Genomic DNA, 27,098 nt, shown 5'->3' with positions numbered 1-27,098 from the left:
ACTACTCAATATTTTTATAATGAATGATGATTTCAGTGGAATATTTTTGTTTTCATTTAGCAAATATTAAGTACAATATTGTATTTCATAATTTGAATAGTGTTTTTTTCTTGTTAATATTTGGCAGAATTACTCAATATGTTTTTAATAAATAATGATTTGAGTGGGAAATTTTTGTTTTCAACCATAAAAATTGAAAATTTCAAGTTCATGTTGTTATGGAGTGAAACAATAATTTAAAATGTAAAATCATAAACTTATTATTTTGGAGAGAGAAAGAGAGATAGATAAATGACTTATTTACACTTTACAATAAAAGTGATGTGGGCGAAATTGAGTAAAAATTGAAAATTTCAAGTTCATGTTGTTTGGAGTGAAACAATAATTTAAAATGTAAAATCATAACCTTATTATTTTGGAGAGAGAGAGAAAGAGAGAGAGTGAGAGATTGATTGATTGATTATATGCCTTTATTAGGGCGGCCTTTATTAGGGTGGGACAGTTTGCAGCCTCCTGTAATATGATCATTGAAAGTACTTGCTTCAAACACAAAAGAATCCACCTTGGAACGTGGTCTGTAACGGGAAGTGATCAGGTAAATCAGATTGACCATGTACTAGTTGATAAAAGACATGCATCATCGGTGATTGACGTTAGAACACTAAGAGGACCAAATTGTGAGACAGACCACTTCCTAGTTAGAGTTAAGGTGAGAGAAAGACTGTCTAACCAACAAATATGTCAGAACAAAAGAAGAATCCGATGGAATTCTGCAAAATTGAAGGTTACTCAGGAAAGTGAGAGGCTGGAGGAAAAGCTTGATCAGGGTACTTGGAGACATTCTGTGGAAGATCACTGGGGAGGGGCATGGAAAGGGCGATAGTGAAAGCTGCTAAAGAAACAATTGGTGAAGAGCCTAAAACGAGAAATGGAGAGTGGTATGATGAGGAGTGCCGAAGGAGGATTGAAAGAAGAAATGAAGACAGGCAAAGAATGCTACAGAGAAGGACAAGACAGAACTATGAAAATTATAGGGACAGCCGACGAGAAGCCAGCAAAACATGTAGACGAAAGAAAAGAGAATCATTGAAAAGATAGCTGGGAAACATAGAAGCCTTGCAAGAGAAGAGAGATGACAGAGCCTTCTACAAGGAAGTGAGAAGCATGACCAAAAGTTAACAGCCAAGATTGAATATTTGCAATGACAGGGATGGAAATGCTCTGACAGAGGAAGATAAGGTGTTGGATAGATGGGCGGAATATTTTGAGATTGCACTGAATGAACAACAGAGAAATGAGGATGAAGAAAATAGAACCTTTCTTGGACCGGAAATCAATGTGGAAGAGCCTACTCATGATGAAGTAAAGCGTGCTATTGGACGACTCAATAACAATAGAGCTCCAGGAAATGACCAGATAATAGCTGAGCTGATAAAACATGGTGGAGAAGGGCTGAGCAGGGAGCTGCATCAACTGATTTGCCAAGTCTGGAAAGAGGAAGTGATGCCAGGTGATTGGAATGTTGGAATCATTGTCCCCATATATAAGAAAGGAAACAAGAAGGAGTGCTGCAACTATAGAGCCATAACCCTACTGAATCTGGCCTACAAGGTATTCTCAATCATATTAATGGACAGAATTTCAATATATGCAGAGGAAATGATAGGTGAATATCAGAGCGGATTCAGAAGAGGGAGGGGAACCTCTGATCAAATATTTACCATGCGACAAGCGTTAGAACGATGTATAGAGTATAACAGCGATGTAGATCTGCTGTCTGTGGACTTCAAACAGGCATTTGATTCAATAATTAATAGAGGACAGCTTGTCAATGCGCTTGAATCATTTGGCATTCCTAAAAAGCTTGTGCGACTGGTGAAGATGAGTCTGGAAGGGTCTATGGCAAGGATAGCAATTGGAGGAAGGAAGAGCAGAGAGATACGCATCACAAATGGAGTAAAGCAAGGCGATGCGCTAGCGGCGGTATTATTCAACCTTGCCTTGCATCATGCTATACAGAACCTGAACCTGGGTGGAAATATATATTTTAGAATGAGTCAGGTAGGAGCATATGCAGATGACGTGGTTTTAATGGCGCGAAATGCTAACTGCATAAGGGAATGCTTTTCCAGCTTAGAAAGTGAGGCACAAAAAATGGGGTTGCAGGTCAATGATGGAAAAACAAAATATATGAGAATGTCCGCAGTGAACGCTAGAAAAAGAAAAATTGACTTGGAGGTGGGAGAGAGAGTATTTGAAGGGGTGAATGAGTTTAAGTACCTTGGCACTATCCTCAATGCTGGAAACAATATGGTAGATGAAATTCAGAAACGTATTATGAGTGGGAACAGAGCATACTATATAAATAAGAGACTAATGACATCAAAAGTATTAGGTAAAAATAGTAAAATGAGGCTTTACAAAACTCTGATCAGACCTATTGTATGCTATGGTTCTGAGTCATGGACAATGACTAAGAAAGACGAAGAGGCATTGAGGGTATTTGAGACAGGAATTGTGAGGAAAATTTTTGGTGCGGTAAGGGTAGCAGCGGATACATGGAGGAGAAGGAGCAATGCAGAGGTGGAGGAAGCACTGCAGGGTGAGAATATTGTTAGATTTTTCAAGGCCCAGAGAATAAGATGGCTTGGCCATGTGTGGAGAATGGATAATGAGAGGCTTTCAAGAGCGACACTGAATGGAAAAATAGATGGACCTAGAAGGAGAGGTCGTCCAAGAAAGATATGGATAGATGGTGTGGAGGAGGACCTTAGAGTGATGGGAGTGAGAAACTGGAGAGAGTTGTGTCAGGATCGACCGAGATGGAGGAGAATCGTGGCGGAGGCCAAGGCCCACAGAGGGCTGTAGCGCCATAGGGTATGGTATGGTATTAGGGCGGAGTTAGGACTCCTGGTCCTCTCTGCCACACAACCCTTTACAAAATAAGAGAAATTTACATGAGAATACAGAAATAATATATTATAATATTAAGTAATAAGATTACATAAGATTAATATAAATGAATAAAACTCTTAATCAAAATACACTTAAATATAATAAAAGAGAATAATTTTAAACTTAATTTATTAAAACAATTGGAAACAATATTTCAAATTTCACTAGATAAATCCTATAAGAAAACCTATCAGAAATGAAGATCTAATCAAGTTGCCATTCACTCACACATGCACACAAAACAGCCCTAAAAACAAAGATTTTACAAAGTAAAATAATTATCATAAAACAATATAAGATTAAATATTTTTGTATCTGTAGTTGCATAAAGAGAGAGAGGGAGACAGAGAGATAGAGACAGTTGAGGACTGTGCCTGTAGTTGTCCTTTTCTAATCATATTTTATATTATAATTTGTCTGTTAATATATGGAATAACTACTGTAAATTAAATAAGATCCATATAAAATTATAAATGGTTTATTTGCACGATTTAATAGACAATGTTTTAGTTGTTTAATTTACTAGTGATAGATAAATTCATCAATTATTTGAACAATGAGTTTAAAATTTCAAAACTCGTAATAGAATCGTGATTTTTAGCGATTGTATGGAAATTAAACGCTATGAGAATAATTTGCTGCAACTTGGACAATATTAGTAATAGGAGGGTAGCTCCATGTAAAATCAATTGAACCAACGATAAAAAATATGGTCTTGTAGGGACTTCAATATCAAACGTGGAAGATAGTTGATCGCTGCATTCCTGACTGGACAATCTTTGTCAAAAGTAAAAACAAATCACTGCACTCAAGTGTTCTTGTGTTAATTCTAATTCCATTTCGTAGCTGAGGTAAAATTTTCAAGTCATTCAATGACCGTAAGCATGGAATAGCTATTTATGTATTAAGAGCGTAATACGCGACTTTATCGCTCGCGCACTACAGTTATCACGCGACGCGAAGCGGAGCGTGATAATTTTGCAAGACCGATAAAGAAGCATTACGCGCGAATTACATACAACATTTTTTCTACAACTGCACAAACCTGTTAAATTACTTATATCTGGCGGAGTTAATAATAATTCGTCTTCACTGATATACATTATCCATCATGGCTGCAGAACCGGTACACCGTACAATTACCGACTTTTTAGGTTAAGATCTGACCTACTTTATTTGGCGAGCTGCTTATCATCAGCTGATTAGCGAGCGTAAAGAAACTCTTCTGCGCATGTGCGAATAATTAGCGAGCCCAAAGAAAATCTACTGCACATGCGCAGATGGTTAACGAGCGAAAAAGTAAATTCTCCTCAGAAATAAGCTGTTTTACGAGGAGAATTGAGTATGTAAATTCTTTTTTACGCGCAGTTGTAGTTTCCAGTAAAAAGGTTTCCAAACATTCATACTTCCAGATGGTTAAATTTTGAACTTACGGAGCAGCCCTGGTATTAGTGAATGATCAAACTTTTAGGACATTATTTTGTATTCTAAATTGAAAAAATGACAGATTTAACTAAACGCCCGTTCTCATGTTGTATTTTTCAATCATATAAATAAGCTAATGCTCTTATGTAATTGCTGTGAATTAATGTAAATTTATTGAATATAGCTGATTCATTGCTTATAAACTAAGTATGAGTCATTTTATAAAAACACCAAGCACGATAAGTGTTTCTTTTTAGTGATAAAGAAACTAAAAAATTTCACAAAATTTCAACCGATAAAAAAACTGGTCTATCTTTGGAATCTGTAGTTTTCTTCCCTAACTATGTCATTTAGTTGGATTGAATTACCCTTTGTTGAGTCACTCTTGTTGTTACCTTGTAATTTCTTCCCTGACTATGTTGTGTAGTTGGATTGAGTTGAAATACCTTTGGTTGAGTCACTCTTGGGAGCCGTGCCATTCTGAGAGGAGCTGGTCTTCATGTGGTCCTGCAACTGACTGGGAAGGGAGACATCCTCACACGAAGGAACTGGCTGATTGGTCTTCGCCAGAATCTCCCAAAGGGGACTGCTATTCTTCCACGCCAACGACTCTAAAATCTGTTCTTCTACCTGAAATTCAATTGTAAAAAATAAACAACCATAAATAAATCACAGAATGATTGAATAAAATCACTTTAGCTTATTCACTTCAAAACAATTCTTAAAAAACAATAACAAAATTAAACTTGAATTTTAAAAACACTTATGAAGTACTTACTCAGAAAATGTACTTACTCCATTAGAGTAAGTTCCTACAGTCTGATGATCACCCACATCAGTTCGAAACGATCGCCACTACCAATAGTAAGTGCATTTTCACTTCATAAGTGTTTTTAAAATTCGAGTTAGATTCTAATGGAGAAAAAGTATGGATATGCAACAGAGTAATAAAAAATTCGAGTACACTCCTCATTAGGTTAGGCCTGCGATCTTTAGATAATTCTATCTTGATAGACATAGGTTAATTCGTGATTCATGCACAAATAAACAATAATTAAGATAACTGCCAATATATGAACATTTCCGACTTTAAACTAGAGTTCATCAATTTGTTTTACTGCAACCATTTACACATCTCTTATTGATTCCAATTTCAAATTCATAAAAGTGTCTTCAAACATAGAGAAAAGTGTTTTCAAACATAGTAGTTCGACTAAGGAAAACCATAAAAAATTTGGGAAAGTCTTGCTACTTCTATTACAAACATCTATTTACTTACCATATTCAGATGTTTGACCATATCCCTTGAGAGTTGGTCTTCAGCTCTTACAATGATTTCAATGACCTTGTAGAAATGATACGGCTCAATGTTGAGTGCTTCCAAAACCCAAGGAAACGTCCTCTGAGAATTGTAAGAATAGATTACAATTTCCAGACAGCAAGCGAACATGGTGAGATGGAATATGCTCTGGTTTAGTAAGTGCTGTGAAGAAACAAAAATAGACATTATTTCGAATTTGTATTGCACTGGAATACAGTAGGCCTACTACTATGCACATCTAAGTGTAAACACTATCATTCGATTTCCAAATTATTACTCATAACTTCTTCTAAATAATATTTATTCATTAAATCGGTGCCACCAAAATATTATCTGTCAATATTTATTGAGATATGACAATAACTTATGGGATATTCCAAGAAATTTACTGGAATGAGCCTATTATTCTGAAATATCGCTATAACTATTGAAGATAAGAACAACTTAAAATCGGATGCATTGCACTTCAAATCAAATTCACATAAGATAAAAACGTTTTAAAACATATTGGTGCCATCAAAAAAATTATTGAGAAAATAGTAGTTATTACAATAATTTCTGGGATATTCCATAACATGTTATGAATTGTGCACAGTTTTTGGAATATCACAATAGCTGTTGAAGATGTGAACTTGAAATCGATTACGTTGGACTCTAATTCAAATTTTAAAAAAGATTTCACAATAAGAAAAATTTTGGTTATATAAAATAGTTGTAGTGGAGTTTCCAATACAGTATTGTAATTCAGCACTTTCAATTAGACTATTAATATGTGCTACTATCGAGTTGGAAAATCAAACTTAACAAGCGCTAAAAGCATTTTCAAAATTTCTCTGTAGATTTATATGTACCAAGTATTATCAAAACGACTGAGTTCAATTTTCATATTAATTGGTTTTAGCGGCAAAACATTTTTCTCTTAGTTATTTTCTGATTAACAAGTCGACGTTCAGTCAAAGCTATTAATGACTCTCCTATTACAGGTGTTCATTTTTTATTAATTAAAATTGAAATTATCCTATTATATTAAGCAAGCAATTTCTGTATATTTATCTGGCTATTTATATATCTGGTTATTTTTATATCTGGCTATTTATATCTGGTTATTTATGTCCAACGGATCTCGAAAACGGCTCTAACGATTTTCACGAAATTTGGAACATAGTAGGTGTATAATATAAAAATTCAATTGCACTAGGTTTCATCCCTGGGAAAACTCGCTGAAGGACACGAAAAGGATAATAATTATTCATCCTTTGAAAAACAGACGATAATTTCGTCGTCTGTCAATAGCAGAAGATGCGAGTGCTGTGTGGAAGAGAGACAGAATTATGTTCAGCTGTTAAATTATTTGAAAATGAAAAATTCTTTATTTGTAATCAATCAGCTTTTCTATCGAGAAAAATGATATAGAAATTTTAATCGACTTAATCAAAATAATCTGATTTGTTGAAATGATATGGTATAAATTAGAGTATCTAATTATTGTTGATAACAATTATTATTGATATCATTCTAAATTAGAGTATCATAATTTTCAAACTTAATAATTATTTTACAGTTTCAAGTGATTGGTGAGTGTTATTTTGTTACTAAATTTGGTTTGTAAACAATCTAAATTGGAACTTTTCTATTTTCAAATGTTTGGACTGAAAATTTAACCTGATTTCAAGTTTATGGAACATAACCTACTTTTTGAAATATTTATAGTGTATAAATCAAAATTCGGGGAAGAGTTTTGGGCTGTGCCTGTTAGTCCTTCCCCAATCATTTTAAAGAAGTGTGTTCTGTTTATCAATAAATAAATAATGAGCGAAGCTCGGTGCCCCGATATTTATGAATAAATTTACAAAGCTGGAATTGGAGTGTGATTCCCAGCTTTACGTTATAAATAATATGAGAATATCCCAGCTATTTATTAATCAATGTTTTTGTTCAAGGACTTCACTCTCGCCTTCAGTCATCGATGATACATGAGTTATACATTATTATCATCAATATTATCCTTTAGATGGTAGCTTGGTGTCTTGGACACAACATCCAAGCAATATAACACAATTTAAAACACGTGCATTAGAGCTTTAATCAAATTAGGAAATACAGTAATAATTGACCGAAGCTTGAAAAATTTACTTGACTCCATTTTTAAGTGTCATTTTCCAAATTTATTAATATGTATTATATGAATGAATAATGTGTGAATACTGACATTGCAATCGAAGTTGGTCCGCTTTATTTCCTCGGAGATGATGTTGTCGAGCAGTTTGTAGTAGAGGCAGACGGCCAGCTGGAGGCGGTTGCGTGCAAAGTCCTGCTGAGAGTCGCACTGCGGCTGCTGCGATTGATCATCTGCCGCCGCCGCCGCCGCCGTCGACTGCGAGTACCGCGAACAGAACAGGGCGCCCATCTCCTGCACGCGCTGCTCTATGCCCGGGTTGTCCGCGCACAGGCTACCCACAAAAATACACAACTAGTAGACCAACTCAAGCCCACAATACAATACTAATATACCAATAAAATACTATCTATATTCAATAAGGATTATAACTGAACAATTTTATATTTATATTTCATTAATTAGATCGCTACAGGAATACAGATATACGAACTCAGCTCAACATCTTTGCTGTAAGAGATAGAATTAATAGGAACAGGAATGACTGGTTGGAGCATGTTAATAGGATGAGTGATGGCTGATGACCGGATACCAAACAGGTCCTATTTCATTAGCCATTTGGAAAAATAGAAATGCTTAATAATTTTATTTCATTGTTTTATATAGTACGCTACTTAGAAATACATATTTTCATAGGTTTTTATTATGTTATTTAATATGTTCTGTTATAGGACTCAATAGTTTATACTCTGTACAGAATAACTTTTGACTTGGAGGAATATGCAGCGCAGGGAAATGGAGGGAGATCAGCCAATTACTGTAATAGTCATATTTGCAGTTTCCAATTCGTCGATTAGAGTCAGTCGACTGAAGGCTTTCAGAGAGGAAACTCAACATGAGCGCTTGGATACTCACTAGAAATTCGAGACTGCTGACCGGTTGAGAACGGCAACATCACCGTCGTTGTATCCCTTCCTCTGTATGCCTTCTCTGCTGCACATGTCCCTCCCAAGTCACAAGTAATTTTGTACGGTGTATGGTATAATATATTTTACAGTGTAATATTTTTGTACAGAAAACAATCATGCCATTTGCTTTCAAAGTTGTATTGTTTTTTTTAAATGAATAAAAATGAAAACTAACTGAAACCTAGAATAAAAATATAATGCATTCAGTGAATGCGGATACCCACATGCCAATATAAGATTCAGTGATTACAATAGCACTAGTAAACACACCTTTCCGTTCTCTAGATACTAATAAATATTAATCATTTATAAGTGGGATATTGGTCAGTGGAGTATGAGTAGATTTTTATTTCAATAGATGAATCAGGAAGTAAATAGATTAAGCATACAAATAGAAATTTGTAATCAAATAAAGGGTTAACGTATGTACTTACGAGATTATATTGCGCAGATTTTCGCTGGGACAAGCCTGCCGGCCGTTGAGCATGTTCTGCAGGCGGCTGACACTCTGCGTGGCTGTCGACACTGGAGTCACGGTGCTTCCCTCGCGGCCTCTCAGGTAGATCCGGCCAGTTAATGGTGTAGCCAACAATGGCTGGCTCTACAACAGTCCATTATTATAGTGAGAATCACGTTCACTATGAAGTCAGTGAAAATAAAAATTATATCAATGAAATGTTGCCAGTTATCTGTTTCTACCGCCTTCTATAGTGGAGAGATGTGACTATATAACAAATATGTGAGAAATATATTATTTTTTACACTGGATGAAATTGAATACTTATGTATTTGTTTTATTTTATCTTATACTTGAAATCTTTGAAGTGTCATATTCATTTTGTCCAAGTTTATTTAACTTGTTGTAAGTTGTTTTTCTCTAACTGGACACCAGCCGAAACCCTTCGGGTTAGGCAGGACCCTCAATTGTTTGAATTGTGAATAAAAAATTTGATTGATTTGATTTAAAAGCCTGAATATTAGGTTTTGTGAACTTCAAGGCTGTACGAGCGGCTGAAAAAACTGGTGACATTTTTCATTGTTTCTCGATTTGGATACGATCAAGTTATCGAAATAAAAAATATTCTCAAGGAAAATGATTTAATCCGATTATCACTCTTTCAAATATGAGAGTTCAGAGCTCAGATCATTTATAATTCGGTAAGGGATAAATGAAAGGAATTTTGAGAATACATTCGGTGAAGTAGGTACTATATTGATAAAATTATCATTTTTTTAAATAAAATATCAATTTTTAAAAAAGTTATTCCATTCTCAAAAAAAAGAAGATATTTGAAGATTTTTGTATTTTATTCAATCGAAAATATTATGAATAATGTATCCTCAAAATTTAAAGAATTTATCTCTAACCAAGTTAGAAATGATCTGTTTCAAAAATTCAAACTTTAGGTGCTCATATCTCAAAGAGTAATAATAGGTAACAAATGCTTTTCATGAGATTTTTTTTTGTTTTTTTATTTATACATTTATACATACAATATCATTCTCAATTATGAATGAATGGGAAAGGAACAACAGGCTTATAGCCCAAAACTGTTCCTTTCCCAAATTTAAATAGAAATTGTCCAAAAATAGGTTAAGTTTACACTTCATGAGTAAACAAATTCAAGAGTTTTTATAACTCGATAGTAAACAAATTGAATAGATTTAAAAAATATCATCAGTAAAAAGTTTAGCCGCTCGCACAGCCTTAATAATCACGTTGAATAAATTTAGGTTTATTTTGCAATTCATAACAACGATAATCATTCAAATAAGGGCTGAGTCAAACGATCATTAAAAACAATGAATGAAATGTGTATGTCATTCAACGATTGTACTTTTCCATCAATTTACAGCTCATAATAGAGATTCACAGTTTTATTTCCATTTCTTAGATGGAATTGATTCCTTTATAGTTTTTTTTTAATCTCTACCTGTTCCATATTGTCAAGAGATTTAATTTCTCATTTTATAATAAAGAGAAATAATTTGATATCTTACTATTGATACTGTATTTACAGAATTTGTCAAATCCATAATTAGTTTTGATATAATCTAACTAAAACTGAAAACGTTTTCAATGAAGTTTACAAAAAAAAACAATATCATAACTTACATTGCCAATTTTGAAATTGAGATCTTTCTTAGCTTGAAGCCTTTCAGCGAAATCACCGATTCCACTCTGAGATATGATCTTCGAAGGCGTTCCCAGTTCATTGTTTTCATCTTCTGCAATTTTCAATTTCAAAGTATTAATACTGACAGCTAATAAAAATCATACTAGATATTGGACGAAAACGACTTTATCTTATGGAGACACAGGTGACCTAATGTTTGGCTCCTAAAACATTCACATCAGATAATAGAATACAAACATTTTTAAAAGAAAATTCAAAAAGTTACAATAGGCCTACTGAAGTGTTGAAAGATACTGTAAAAACCACTGAGTTATTAAAACAATTCAAGATAGTAGTTTCGGTTGTTACAAATTATTAATGGTAGCCTAATCTTCATGTAGTATTTAGTCGGCCTATCCCAAATTATTAAAATAAATTGGTGGTTTTGATAATATCAAATCGTTATTATTCAATATGGATACCTACCAAAACAACCCAGAAATCTGATAGTCTTGAAAGACATTAAAAATTGATTAAATAAAATTTAAAATAATTTTAATACATTTCAAAATATCATTAAAATTATATTTAATGAGCGTCCAAAAAAGTAGAAATTACAAATTAGAAATAGGATATATCAAGTTAAATGAATAAAGAATCTTTGTGGACATAATTTGAGCAATAATTTTGCAACAAGCCTCTACTACAGATACCCTTATGGAACCCTATGTTTGTTAGAAATAACAAGAAAATAAGTAGGTAGATCAAAGAAAGTCAAGGTAGTGAGTGCTTCCGTAGAGGCTAGCTCTTCCGTAGTAGAGGCTAGTGCAACAAGCCTCTACTACAGATACCCTTATGGAACCCTATGTTTGTTAGAAATAACAAGAAAATAAGTAGGTAGATCAAAGAAAGTCAAGGTAGTGAGTGCTTCCGTGATTATCAAAGACCTAAAAAATTACTAACATCTTCTTCGTTGTTACATCTGTATAAACGGATTAAAAAGATACTGATAATTTCTAATTTTAATTTCTGTAAAAAGGACAACTCTGATATTGAACAATAGACTAACAATCCGACTGCAGCTGACTTGACACAATCAACTGTGTGAAAACGCGTCATCTATCAATCCACCGGGTTTTCTTGTTTTTATCGTTATTTTGTGAATATTGATTCACCATATTCAAGTAATCCTAATCAGTGATTCACCCCAGTTATATGAAAATGAACTATATAATTGACAATTGAAAACCATAACATTTAAATATCAACATAAATAATTCATCTATTGGAATTTACAAAAAGGTGATAAGCTGAAATAAGCGTGAGTATGAAATAAATACTTCTCTCTGTTGATGTAAACATTACCGTATTAACATACAGATTTGCACTTTTGTCAGTAGGTTTTAGAGCAGTCTTTTTTTTAATAATAACGCTTCCATATCAACCCCTTTTTCACTTTCGACTGCTGTATTTGACTGTTTTGTGCAAGAAAAATGATTTGATTCACATGAAAAACTGTGATAAACTATTTCTACTTGAATTATCAGATTTTACTTTTGGACTTACCCATAAATAACCTCTCATCTATGTCTCCGACACTCAAAACATATTCTTCATACATCTTATTTACATTCTTGAAGTTTTGATCAAAATTTGAAGGCTCCAATAAGTCACTGAAATTGGTAGAATCTCCCTTCAAAACCTGAGGAAAAATACATAAAATGATTAATAATAGAAATATTTTCAATCGAGAATTGAATAATAATTGCATGAATTTCATTGAGGATTAAAAAGAAAAACGCTAGAGAATACAAGAAAAATTACTATCCAATTCGAAATTGTCATATTCTTGCTTGAAGAACACGCTAATTTCAAGTTATTGAAGACTGAAGGTGTGTGCACACAGAGTGCGGTCAGGCGTGAATATCAATCAATAGGTAATTTTATTCAATTCAACACAAAATACATAAAAGAAATCAAAATACAAAAAATCACTATCAAAAATAGGTTTCTAATAAAATACAAAAACAGGCTTCATGGTTAATACCATGGTGTAATACTATTACAGTTTATAAAAATACTTTCTTGTAGTGAACCGACTTACATGTGGATTAATTACTCCAAAATAAAGGTTAGCGGTCCTCTAATTGCTGGTTTCAATTGTATTTTAGGAATATTCAAGTAAATTGAGTGAAAAGTGGAAAATGAACATTTATTAATGAAGAACTCTAAAAACCTAGAGTTTATAATTGACATTTTCTAAAAATCATAAATCAGAAATTTCATAGATTGATTCCAAGTCTCCGACTTATTATTTTTCAAAGGTTGTGAGTTCAAATACCTTTTTGATGCAATTTCAGGTGAGAACTAATTTGAACGTGAAAGTAAGTATTAATGTTTTGAGTTGCGAAAAAACAAGCGGCGTTTGTACAGCTCGGGGTTCTTGTACTTTTCTACCAATACTAAAGGCAAACGCACTCAAACACAAAAGGATGTAAGCGGACAGACGAAGGAAAACTCCTCCCCAGGTGGTCGAATGTTGCAACGCACACATACGTCTGCAAATGTCTGCACAAATCTACATTCAGACGTTTGTTTTTTCTCCGTCTGTCTGTTGCAGTTCGTTCGCCTTTGTCACAAAGTAAAATAGTGACGAGAAAATAATAAATAATATTATTGAAAGACGCTCGGCTATCAGCAAAGCTAGCCGACCGCGGAGATAAGGAAGGTACCGATGGCGCACCATCTTCCGCGCATCGAGACGATTTTCACCGCCTCTGGCGGCGGCACAACTCCATCCCCTCCACTTTGGGGGAGTATTTAAAGGCCGGACGAGCCCCAGACCACAGCATTCCGCTCACAACCTTCCTGCTCCTTGTACAGCGGCCCGTTGGCTGCCGTACGTCCCCGAACTCCTGTCCTGGTACAGCGGCCCGTTGGCTGCCGTACGTCCCTAACCTTCCATCTCCCTAGGGCACAGCGGACCGTTGTCTGCCGTCCCTGTCCTCCCATCTCCCTAGGGCACAGCGGACCGTTGTCTGCCGTTCCTATTCTTCCTTCTCCCCAGGGCACAGCGGACCGTTGTCTGCCGTCCCTATTCTTCCTTTTCCCCAGGGCACAGCGGACCGTTGTCTGCCGTCCCTGTCCTTTCATTTCCCCAGGGCACAGCGGACCGTTGTCTGCCGTCCCTGTCCTCCCATCTCCCTAGGGCACAGCGGACCGTTGTCTGCCATCCCTGTCCTTCCATCTCCCTAGGGCACAGCGGACCGTTGTCTGCCGTCCCTGTCCTCCCATCTCCTAGGGCACAGCGGACCGTTGTCTGCCGTCCCTGTCCACCCATTTCCCGAGGGCACAGCGGACCGTTGTCTGCCGTCCCTATTCTTCCTTCTCCCCAGGGCACAGCGGACCGTTGTCTGCCGTCCCTATTCTTCCTTTTCCCCAGGCACAGCGGACCGTTGTCTGCCGTCCCTGTCCTTTCATTTCCCCAGGGCACAGCGGACCGTTGTCTGCCGTCCCTATTCTTCCTTCTCCCCAGGGCACAGCGGACCGTTGTCTGCCGTCCCTATTCTTCCTTCTCCCCAGGGCACAGCGGACCGTTGTCTGCCGTCCCTATTCTTCCTTCTCCCCAGGGCACAGCGGACCGTTGTCTGCCGTCCCTATCCTGTCTGTCCTTCCTTTCCCTACTTCACTGGAGCGGAACCGAGGCCGTAAGGCCGATACATCAAAGTGGTGTCATCAGAGAAGAGAGCGACCTTCACGCCGTCAGAAGCACCAGGAGGTGCTGTTCACGCCAGCTGAGGCACAAAGAAGAAGGAAGAAGAACGACTTGCCTCCTTTCCCCGCCCACATTACGACTGAGCGAACTCATCCAGGAGCAACACCTGGGTATCAATCACCCACCTCTGAAGTTACTCAGGGTGTACGTGATACCTTAAATCTATTCCTGTTGGAAATAACATCAAAATACAATTATAGATGCCTACCTCCAAAATATTTAAATGAATATATTATGATATCAACTAAAGGGATACCGCCATCACATATTTCAAAATCGGCTAAAATCTGGCGTTTAAATGCATATTTTTCAATTTGTGTATGTGTACATATTTTGTTTTTTCATGGACTTCTAATGACTCGCAAGATGTAGCTTTACTAGAATCCTTTGCTTTTTATTTATGCACAAATTTTAAACTAAAGCCAAAATAGTGGCATCCCGACACATTTCCACAAATTAGCAAATAATCAATCTATGAAACAATAGACTTTGTGAATAATTGTAGCTTATATGCTTTTTGTAATCAACATGTAATTTTCAACTTGAATACGTACCTTCTTCTCGAATAATTTCCTAATCTGCGCCTTCCAACAATATTCCTTGATGCTTTTCGCCTCTGTGGCAATGCCATCATGATTCTGGCACAAGTCATGAATAATGCACTGCGGCTCGGAGGGTGGCTGGTAATTATCGTCGTGATAGTCCTTTGGAAGACCTGAAAATAGTTATTGATTTGTCAGATAGGAACTGCATTCAAGAAACGGAGAATGATAGTGAATTATTGATTACAGTAGCAGAGAGCAGATGGCAAGCTGAACGCACGTCAATTTGGGCTCTGAGTTAATATCTCTTTTCCACTGTTATTTCATCGATTTTTAAGTTAATTTTTGTCATACTTGTGTATTAGTGTGATATCTATCAAATAAGAGTTTTCAATTCTCAGTAAGTGGTGATTTAGGTGGTGATTTTCGAATACATTGTGATTTGAAATGTTTTCAAACAAAGCTGTTCTACGATCCCAAACCGGCAAGACGAAAGATGAGGGTGGTGATGACGTCTCTATCTCCCAAACAGCTGAGTCTCTGTCGTCTGCAGCCGAGCCAATCTCACCGGCATGCGAATCCGAATCTTTGACTGCTACTAATCAGATAGCACCTGTTACTGTTGCTGCCGTTGTGTCGTTATTGATGGAAGATAAACTATTCTTAGACAAACTCGCAACAAGTATTAGTGATAGTGTGTCTAGTATTATTGGAGCAAATATCATTCACTGACATATATTTTTCATTTTTTATCATAAAATGTGTTTACTCAATAATTATCTGATAGGAAGATTGTAATTAAAGATAAATATTTCGTGTAAAATATGATTGAATTTTCATTATTAATATAGTTGAATTATTATCAATCGATATTATTGATTACTATATTATAATTAAAAAAAAGTATTATTGAATTTTAATAATTAATGAAACTTATTAGTATATTATCAACACTGCATTAATCACGAATTCTTGGAATTTATTAGTATAGAATCATTTTTCAATTTTATTATTGTAAATAATCAAAGATTAGATGTAATCTTTTTGACTACCAAGATGAGTATTACAATGAATAATTTCTAATTAAAATAAATAAGACCTTTTCACCTATTGAAAATGGGAATTAAATTCTCGTTATCATGTAGTCAATTGTTATTACAAGAACTATTAGGTTATGGGAAATGTACAATAAGTTTACTCAATTGGTATCAATGTTATATATTTTAGGAAGTTCTACTCTGAATATTTAATAATTATCTTTTATTACTGAAAATGTCGATTGTTGCATACAACGTCATTCATTAAAAATAAGTGACTTTATGTTACAGTTTTAATAAGGGTAGATGGATAAAATGATTTAATAGGGGAATTGAGTAGATAGACCTATTAGGGGAACTAAAAGAAAGGTTAGAGTTTTAGGATTACCAGACAATTTTCTTGGATTAATAGGAGATACTTAAAAATATTATTGTATGATTCTTGACTATGTGTCACTTATTAGAGCTATTAGACTTAGGGATCAATGGAAATTTGTTTTTTAGTCAATTAATATATTATAAAATGAATTATACCGTATGAGGTTAACATATATGTGGTTGAAGATATTTCTACAATATATACTGTATATTTTAGGAAATAATTTCAAACTATACTTGATAATTATTGTCTTTGTCACAGTTCCTGAAGGGAACCTCAAAGAGTTTGATAATGATTTTTTAAAGTAAAAACATTTTGTAGCAAGCCCATTGAGTCAAGAATGGACAGCCGGGGTCGGCTGTCACAGTGGAGGAGGGGGAGATGTCATGAACCACAAGGTTTGACATACCCCCAAACATCAGTTCCTTCTTTAAGAGAGAAATATTTTTTTCCAACTTTAAAAGCTAAAAGCTGATCAGACAGTTTTGGCTGACAGACTAAAAACGCTGAGGAGAGGTAGAAGTGGGGCTAGCATTCTAGTCTCCCCTCCAGCCAGCTAGTGGAAAAAGCTTTTCTTCTGAATATTTTCACACACTTTTTCATCGCCTTCCTCCCGAGACAGACCGAGCTGACCCGTGGATGGACATCCCCTGGTTCTCCATTCAGACCATGGCAAGTTAGGATGGACATCAACAGTATAACGGTATCGTTCCACATTCAATTTATTTTTCAATATTGTTTTGATTTTAGAAATTCCAAATTAATTAAAAATGAATAATGCTTTTTAAACTGTCATATAACTTGTTTAAATAAAAAACACAATAATCTGTCCAACACATTTCTGTCTAATTATGTAAAATCATTGGCAACAAAGTTTATTTTTAAATTTTTTAAAATTGATTAAATGCTCAAAATTTCATAACCTTTCTTAATTGTTCTGTATTAGAATAGTTGTAGGATACATTTTTTTTATAAAACCAAAATATGTTAAAATTCACATTTAAATCTCACATTAATTTCTTCATTTAAATAAAATAAATCTGACTCCTAAAAAAAATGTTTTTCTTTCAAATTAAAAAAATCATCTAGTTGATAGTAAAAAAAAACCAACTGCTTTTGCTCTACCATCAAATGCTGCGCAACAACAATATTACAGTGTTCCCGTCTGGGAACTGGTGGATCGCCACCTTTTATTACTTTACAAACAGGTCACCAATCATTTATTACAAATGATGGATATCACAGTTCAATCAATTTAATGTTACAATATGGAGGTATCAATATGTGTTTCTAATAGAAAAAACATTTTCTTTTTTGAAAGTTGGGAAGTTCATTCCTTAACTTTCAGATGTATTATTTTGGGTAATTTTAATAGTCAGTGGTATCTGAATCATCATAGCCTACTCCTTTCTCTCTTTCTCTCCCTCACTTTTTTTGCAAAGGCTACCTTACTTTTATTTTACATATCGTATTTTATTTGATTATTATATTATTTTTCTTCACTTCTTCTTAATATTTCATTAATACTCCAGATAGTTATTGAGAAGAATTTAATTTGATTCATCATATTTCACTCTTGAAAGTGTTTACTTGTTATTTTTTATCGTACTCAATCGTTCTTACTTGTTATTTTTTATCGTACTCAATCGTTCAAGTCTCTTGACTTGAAGAAATAAATTGTAAATTGCAACTTTAAAGATATACTATTGCATGACTGAGTTCAGATATCATTGATTGTGAAGCATGTGTCTTATGTAACGAATGCAGTTGAATTATGAAACATAATGATATTAATTCAGTTTTTATTTTAATTTATTTCTTGTTTTATTTCTGTTTATATAAGTTCGTTGGTTTCTAGTGAGTGGAAAATGAAATGGTACTTATTAAATGTATTAAAGATGATACCATTTGTAAGTTTGAAAGCTTAGAAGTTTGAATTATTATGGAACTGTTCGATAACATTTATCTTGAATTTAGAATTTTTCCTTATCTCTCTATCTGTTCATAACTGAAACAACATTATTCTATATCGATGGTAATTTTCTTGTTACTGAGTCCTCATGACATTTGTGCGATTGTCTTCGAATAGAATCAGGAATCTTTTTAATTTTATTTTGTATAATATCATTTTGCAAGTTTATTGTACATAATTATTGAGTGTGATTGTAACGATGGATGTGTGTGAAATTCAAAGAAGACTCAACGATTATCCTAATTCATTAAGGCTGTGTCAAATCAATGCTGAGTCCCTTCCAGGTCACTTTGATGATTTCAAGGAAATGTTTTTATCATTGAGTTTTGATGTAATTGGTATTAGCGAGTCTTGGTTGAAGCCTTCTTTGCCTGATTCAATCTTCGAATTGTCTGATTACAAATTATTCCGTAATGATAGGCTAGGGAAGGGTGGAGGGGGTGTCGCTGTATACATACGATCTTTGCTTTCACCGAAACTGTTGCATTCTTCTCCGCAACCCTATTCCAAGTCACCAGAATTTCTCTTCATTGAGATCTCGTCGGATGATTGTAAGATTCTCATTGGTGTAGTATATCGTCCTCCTAAGGCGGGAAGGCTGTCTCTTTTTGAGAATGCCTTACTGAATTATATGCACTTATCAGCATATAATATTGCTTGGTGATTTCAATTGTGATTTATTGAAAGATGGCTTCGAAAAGAATCAACTTATGACTTTGATTAACTCTTTGGATCTTAAGGTTATAAATTCATCAACTCCAACTTATCTTCTTCCCAATTCTAAAACACTTTTGGATCTGGTACTTGTTAGTGAACCTAATTTTGTTTCTCATTATGGTCAGTTTCCTGTACCTTGCTTTTCTCATCACCACTTGATTTTTGTTATTTATGACCTATCGGTACAATCAACTGCTGGGGAACATTTCACATACAGGAATTTCAGGAACTTTGATATTGAAAGGGTATTGAATGAGGCAATTGATATGCCTTGGCATCAAATTGGTCTTTTAAATGATATAAATGATAAAGTATCACTATTTAATCAAATGATTGTGGATGTTTTCGATAAGCATGCACCAATCCATGTTGCTCATACTAAACATAAACCAGTTCCATGGATTACTAGGGAGATTCTACAAGCAAGGCGTGAAAGGGATAGGGCAAAAAGGAAGTTCAAAAGGTCTAATAGTGAGGCTGATTTCAACAGTTTCAAAGTATTGCGAAATAGAGTTAAATCTTTATGCCGTAATGCAAAATTACGATTCTACCACAATACATTCAATTGTAATAAGTCTACTTCTTTTCTATGGGATAATGTCCGTCGTCTGGGTGCTCATCGGAATAAGAAGCAAAATATTAGCATTGATCTCCCACTAGATGAATTAAATGATTATTTTGTTGAACCCATCAACCCAACTACCCCTATTAATAATGAGGAGATAGCACAAAACCAATTAATCAACCAGTTTCTTCATGTCCTTCCAGATGAACCATTCTTTTTCAGAATGTATCTTTTGCAGAAGTATCTCATATTATCCTCAACGCAAATAAAGACGCTAAAGGGGTGGATGGTATTCCAATTCTTTTCTACAAAAAGCTACTTCCCATTCTGCTTCACACAATCACCCACATCTTTAACTTTTCTCTGCAGTCAAGTGTTTTTCCTGACTTCTGGAAGTGTTCATTGATTAAACCTATCCCTAAAACTAAAAATGCATCAGCTCCCAATGATTTCCGCCCAATCAATATTCTCTGTTCGATATCCAAAGCACATGAGAAGATAGTTCATAGGCAGGTGGTCGAATATCTGTCTCGTTTCAATTTCTTTGCCAAGTTTCAATCTGGATTCAGACCTCATCATAGTACAAGCACTGCTTTGATTAAGATAACTGATGATATTCGGGTTGCACTGGACACGAAGTTGACTGCTGGTACTCTTTTGGTACAGTTTGATTTCAGCAAAGCTTTCGATAATGTGAATCATCTCATACTGTTGGGAAAGTTGAAAAATCAATGCAATTTTTCTCTCTCCACATTGGCATGGTTCAAATCTTACCTGGTGGGTCGATCTCAGGCTGTGGTGGGGACAGCTGGTGACGTCTCCTCTTGGCGTATTATAAATCAAGGAGTCCCACAAGGCTCGGTGTTAGGTCCTCTTCTATTTTCAATTTATATTATTAATTCTCCAATGATTCTCAACAATACCTCTTATCATCTATTTGCTGACGACCTGATAATTTATTCACATTTTCAAAAATCGCAGTTCACACATGTCATTGATCAAGTGAACAATGATATAGCATTGCTTGTTGAGTGGACTTCTGCTCATAGGTTGACGCTTAACCCTTCAAAAACCCGAAGTATTGTCATTGGACATCCTGGGCTGTTGAACCAATTGGACGTCACTAATGCACCTCCAGTGACCATAAATGATACTAATATTCCTTACTGTTCCAGTGTCAGAGTACTTGGCTTATTAATTGATTGCTCATTGAGCTGGCGAGAACAAGTTACTCATGTTTGTAATAAGGTTTTTGGAGGAATGCATCAACTTAAAAGGATAAGAAGATTTCTGCCCAGAGCTGTTCGCACTACCCTTGTCATGTCCTTGATAATGTCATTCTTTGATTATTGCTGCATCCCTTATAACGACATAACAAATGAGTTGAATGGTCGGCTCCAACGCTCATTGAACTATGCAGTCAGGTTCATATTTGATGCAAGGCGTTTCTCGCGAATCACTCCATTCTTCATGGAGTTGGGTTGGCTCAAATTGGATAAGCGTAGACAGTATTTTCTTCTTTGTCAAGTATATAAAATTCTGGTCATGAGGGAGGGCCCTACTTATCTAGCAGATGATTTCATCCGTCTTGTTGATGTCAATCCAAATCGCAACACGAGATCTCATTTGTATACCTTGCAGATTCCTATTCATCGCACTGCAAGATACAATTCTTCGTTTGTGGTCACTGCTGCAAGACTTTGGAATGCTATTCCTGAACATGTCATTTTTTCTGTTTCACTAAGCGTTTTCAAGATGAGACTTTTCAAATTACTTTTGGAGGGCAACGAGTAGTTTTTTTTCTCTAAACAGTATTTTATTTTAATTTTTTTTAGTTGGGTTTTCTTTGAGCGCGCGTGTGTGTGTGTGTGTGTGTGTGTGTGTGTGTGTGTGTGTGTGTGTTTGTGTGTGTGTATCTGTTAAGAAAATTTAATTTGAGTTATTTCATTTACTTTGTATTGATAGAATTTCATGTGTATTCCTCATTTCTATTCTGTAAACAAATAGGTTCTACTCTTTGTTTCTAAAAGTTATGTACTCTCATCTACATATTTATTTTCTGTTCTGAATATGTTAATTGTTAATTTTTTCCATTATAATGTAGTGCTAGTATGCAATGGGTCTTGCAAGACCTGGCAATACATTGTCATTTGTGATAAACAATCAATAAAGAATTACTGTAAATTACATATTATATTTAAATTACATGTAAGCACATATCTTAAATTCAATTATTATTATACATTTCCTAATTTCATTTCTATTTGAGTGAGAATATTAAATATTTTATTTCTGTGTAGTCAATCATTTATATATTCGATGAAACGAATAAAATATTCAGATAAGAAGAGAAAACAGTCAATTCAGCTGCATCACCGATTTGACATGTATATTGGATCTCTATTACAATTATAGTATTTCCATTTTATTATAATTAGTATGATTATTATTATTCATGGAGTCTTCATAATTTCAATTTCTGTCAATTAATAGCTTTCATACATGAAGGTATTCCGTAGTATTATTTAAGGACTTTTTCTCTAGAAGTGGATTTTATGTTCTAGAAATGTTCTACTTTTTCAAACAGAATTATACATTTTTTAAATTTACTTTATATTTTCAAGTACAGTATCTTTATACTCATTTGTTATATTTGAATATATTTATGTTTAATATACTTTCATTTTCTATTTATCTTCATAAATTATCTGTTATTATTAATCCAGAAGAAATGTTCTTATTTCAATTGTAGCTTCATTATTTTATTCATTTTAATTATCTATTTCAATTATTCTATTGTACTTTTATTGTTAACTTCATAGAAGCAGGAAATTTTCAATTAACAATTGACTATCCTAAGATAATCGTAAATCGTAAGCAAAGGAATATGAATTCTAGCTACACCCCTCTGAAAAAGACAGGGTGCGGTGCTATTGGATTTCATGCAAGCGAGATGGATTTTGAATTATTTCAATTCAACGTGTGGAATCTGTAAATGTTGAGTTATGGAATTTATATAGTAATTCTGATAATTTTCAAAGAAAATTCGAAGTTTTGATACATTAATCGAATACTTTATGAAGAAGCTAGACCTACAAGCTGAGAAAACCTTTGTATGCAACGCATTTTATCAACAACACAATGAGATAATGTTCTTAAGAGAAAAGCGAAAAAAATATGATCACCCTTTACCTGGGAAACTGGGATTTAGAAGATCTCTACGATCAGAGAGGACAGCGTTAAAAAATATGAGATCACAGCAGGAGAGAAGAAGATGGTAGGAGTTAACGAGATCGTCGCTGAAAGCAGGTATTTCCGCTTTTACACACACAAACAAAGTCCATGTGAAATTGAAAAGCTTTGAAACACTGCAAGGTATGTTTCTGAAACAAGAAAAATAACGAATTAACATTATCATATTTTTATATTGTCTTCATGTCTTGTATGGTGTCGCTGTGGTTTAAAGGACAAACAATACAATAATTCAATGTTCATGTGTTCACACGAACAATGTAATTACATACATTCATGTGATCACACAAATATGCAGCCTCCAAGAGGATTTGTCAAAATAATAATAAAAGAAACATAAAACTAACAAATAAAATAGAAAGATGGAATACAGTTGACCCCTGGATCAGCATAAAATTTTATTCAACCCTTGCAGCCAAAGCACGGCCTCATCTGCCAGGTGCAATCTAGGCAACCCTCCAGAGCCGATGCAATAAATAAATAGATGTTTATTTCAAAAAAAAAAAAAAACTAAAACTACTACATCAATTACAGAAAATATTGGATACATTACATACAATAGTTAGTTACAAAAAATTCTTATGATGTGTCTCTACATGATTAGTTTTTTCTGTGTGGAAATTGACCTACTCCGCTATGGCGTACGATGTTCACGTAGAAACGATGTGGTCCATTATTTGGATCTCTCCACATTCTTGGGAGAGTTTGCAAATTGCTATTAATGCATGATTTTATTGCTATTGCATCTCCCTTGTCCAGCTGCCGTCCCACTGCCGTCGGGGCAGGTCACAGCCTGCAACTCTACAGCTGTGGTTGGTCACAACTCACAACATCTTTGTATTCAATAAAAGTTCATTTGTGATCATCTAATCAACATTTTATGAAACTATAACCATTAGCCTAGTCCAATACCAATTGAGTTGGTATATTATAATAATTCAATTGGGCTGACCATGTTGTTATTTTCGACCATGATGTGAAACTTGCAAATAAATTTTTTCATTCCTTCAAAAATCGACACATTATAAGTTCGGCCTACTTCATTCACTATGTCAATCCAGGTTGTTTAAATGTGAATGAATGAAATGTGTTTAGGTTCAGGCTGAGAGTGACTCTTCAGTCCAGTACAGCACGAATGAGCTAAATAAAACAAAAACTAATTTTAGGGTTCAAACTGAGAATCTTTCCGTAAAGAGCTAAAACTAAGATTTTCCTATTGCTAACTCCTTGATTACTTCCAGCTTGCGAATAACAGATGCTGAGAAGCAAAATAAATCATCGAATTTTTCTACTGCTGCTTCTGAAAATGGAATTGTGAACAATAAATTAATGAGAAACTACTTCCTTTCCAAGGATTGAAATTTGATAAACTGATAAATGCTTACCTTTGTTTTTTTGTCTTCTGTTGTCTGGGAGGTTCATTGAATATGAACATATCCACAAAGATTGGCTTGAATTTCTTAAATGTTGTTGTTGACACAGCGAAATTCTTGGTAAGTCGCTCAATTCTAACTTGGAATTCTTTACCAATATTTGCCATATCAGACCATCGTTTAAATTTATTCACAAATTGTGTGAATCTGAAAATAAAAATATTCTTCAATTTATATTGAAGTTTATGAAGTTATATTTATAATATACAGTTTGCTGTCATAAACATTGACATGATTTAGTGGCATTTGAGCTGTAGTAATTTATTGAGAAATTGAAATTAGCATAATCATTTTCCATTAAATTAATTTGTCTATTTTTTTAATATGATGCCCACGAGAGACTGATGCTTGTGACTGATTAGAGGAAATGTTTCAAAAACATTTTTGGCAACTGTTTCACGCTTTCAACGGAACAATCAGACACATCTTCAATTATTTAATCCAAGTGAATAGACACCACCTAGTTTAAAATCTAAACAAATACTATTTAAGACTGTGATCAAAGAATTTTAAGAGTTTGAATAGTTATAATTAAGGTGATCAGTGGTCTAATGGGTAGAAATATTTAGTCAATTAAGAAAATTATGATCTCGCCACAGATAAAGCGTTTACCAGGGGATCATGACTAGATTAATGCTTTCGAATTTCGAGAACACTATTATTGAATTCCATATTCTAATAAAGCAAACTTTTGCAATTATTTTGCAATTTCAAGATAGATCAGGCAGCTACAATAAAAAATAAGGAAGAGTGAGGTTCTCGTTATAATGGTAGTGGAGAAAGATATAACAACCTTGCTGATCCTCAGTCTTGTCAATGCCTTCTATAGACGGTAGCTGATACAGGTTTATTGATTTAATATTAACTGATCAATATCATTCTTGTTTAAAATAATCAATTATATTTTATGCAAGAAATAATATTTTCAATATTCAATAATGTATTTCCACATTATAACGTGGACCTCACTAAAGCTAATTCACAAATTCATAGATGACATACTTGTTAAAATATTGTAGATATACTCATATATATAGCCTAGGCTTATTCTTTTGCAAGCCTCATCGAGAAAGAAGCTGGATAAGTGGATATGTATATCGAATGATTCACAACGGATTAAATTTGCAGGAAACTTTCATGAAAAATAGCCTAGTATAATATATAATATAATTGATGTATACATACCGCAATTTGCAATGCTTCAATAGACTAGAGAGACTAACTAAATTTCCTTCAATTAGAGTATCTGCTTTAGATACAGTTGAAGGAGTGGCCTTGCGACAAGCTACATATAATGCACATCCCAGCCAATGCAAGTGATCTCCCTGGAAACAAAAAAAAAAATCATTGTAACTTAAGTAGACTAATAAAAAAAATTAGGAAGGTTTAATCACAGTGCCAGATACTAGTTAGAAAATTACAACTAAGGGTAAATTTTACCCTTGAAAATCGATTAATTGATTAAGGGTGATGTCACATTAATCCGGACAGAATGATACTGAAAAATAAAATCAATACCAAGAACTTAATAGCAGCCTACGTACCGGTATCAATGTTAAATTATTGAAAATTGTATAATTTAAATTGACATTTCAGAGGTTTAAAACTTGAAAATGCAGTTGATTTAGAGTACAAAATTAATTTGTTAGTAGGTAAGACAGTAAAGGAGAGAGGAGACGAGACCACAGCTGTTATAAAGAACTGCTCTCATCAGTCTAGAAAAAACTATCTATAAACGTTTAAAAGTTGATAATTTTGAAATAATGAATCATAGCAAGAATAATAAGGAGAAGGAATAACAGAAAAACATTAGATATAAAAGTTAAATACTATTATAAAAACAATCAAATACATTAGACAATGTCAAATAAAAATCTAACCTAAACTAATTCTTACCTCCAATGTATACATTTCCTTGATTTTAGTGTAGGTTTCCCAAGCATTATTAACAGTATCTGAATCCATATTCAGATTTTTACAAACATCTTGATATTTTTTGTAAATAACATCTTCCTCATCACCAGCTAACCCCATCCTTGAACCCTCTGATAGTCTTAACCTGCTTCTGATTCTAACTAATCACCAATAACACTGATTAAATCTTACTCACTAGATAAGCTGTTTTGATCAGCAAATTAACATTCAGATAACACATAATAAGGATTCATTAAATAATATTAACTGCAAAATAAATTACGACCCACTTGGATGTGTCTGGATACAATATTTTGATGGCGTCACAAATTGTGGGAGGGGTTTCTTTTGGCGCCTTCCCGCCAAATAGAATAATTTATCATCAGCCGATGTTATAGCGGGTAATTCAAATTCTATTCACTTTTGTTCTAAAAAATATGAAATGCTAGATATTTTGGATGATGATCGAACGAGACGATAAAATAAATGAATTATTGATATTTTACCTTCAAATACTAATAAAATATTAACACTCGCCTGCAACTATTCTTAAGGCAATCTGTCTAAACAGAAAAGTTTTTTTCTAAATAATGAATTGCTCGACTAGAAA

General features: G+C 34.2%; 1 protein-coding gene across 1 annotated transcript in view; it reads right to left on the bottom strand.

Annotated features, from left to right (window-relative positions):
* Window positions 1–26,861, bottom strand: part of LOC111044084 (retinoblastoma-like protein 1) — a 40,330-nt gene extending 13,469 nt beyond the window's left edge. The window contains exons 1-11 of the mRNA XM_022329147.2: window positions 26,471–26,861; window positions 25,760–25,899; window positions 24,527–24,721; window positions 23,082–23,272; window positions 15,232–15,392; window positions 12,469–12,604; window positions 10,902–11,014; window positions 9,220–9,386; window positions 7,911–8,151; window positions 5,660–5,863; window positions 4,827–5,010 (exon numbers count right to left, since the gene is read on the bottom strand). Of these exons, the coding sequence (XP_022184839.2) occupies window positions 4,827–5,010; window positions 5,660–5,863; window positions 7,911–8,151; window positions 9,220–9,386; window positions 10,902–11,014; window positions 12,469–12,604; window positions 15,232–15,392; window positions 23,082–23,272; window positions 24,527–24,721; window positions 25,760–25,899; window positions 26,471–26,608 (1,870 nt within the window). The 5' untranslated portion in view covers window positions 26,609–26,861. The remainder of the gene's footprint in view (window positions 1–4,826; window positions 5,011–5,659; window positions 5,864–7,910; window positions 8,152–9,219; window positions 9,387–10,901; window positions 11,015–12,468; window positions 12,605–15,231; window positions 15,393–23,081; window positions 23,273–24,526; window positions 24,722–25,759; window positions 25,900–26,470) is intronic.
* Window positions 26,862–27,098: the final 237 nt, after the last annotated feature.

Source organism: Nilaparvata lugens, chromosome 2, assembly GCF_014356525.2.
Source record: "Nilaparvata lugens isolate BPH chromosome 2, ASM1435652v1, whole genome shotgun sequence".
NCBI classification, from domain to species: domain Eukaryota; kingdom Metazoa; phylum Arthropoda; class Insecta; order Hemiptera; family Delphacidae; genus Nilaparvata; species Nilaparvata lugens.
This window is presented reverse-complemented; position numbering and strand designations above follow the sequence as displayed.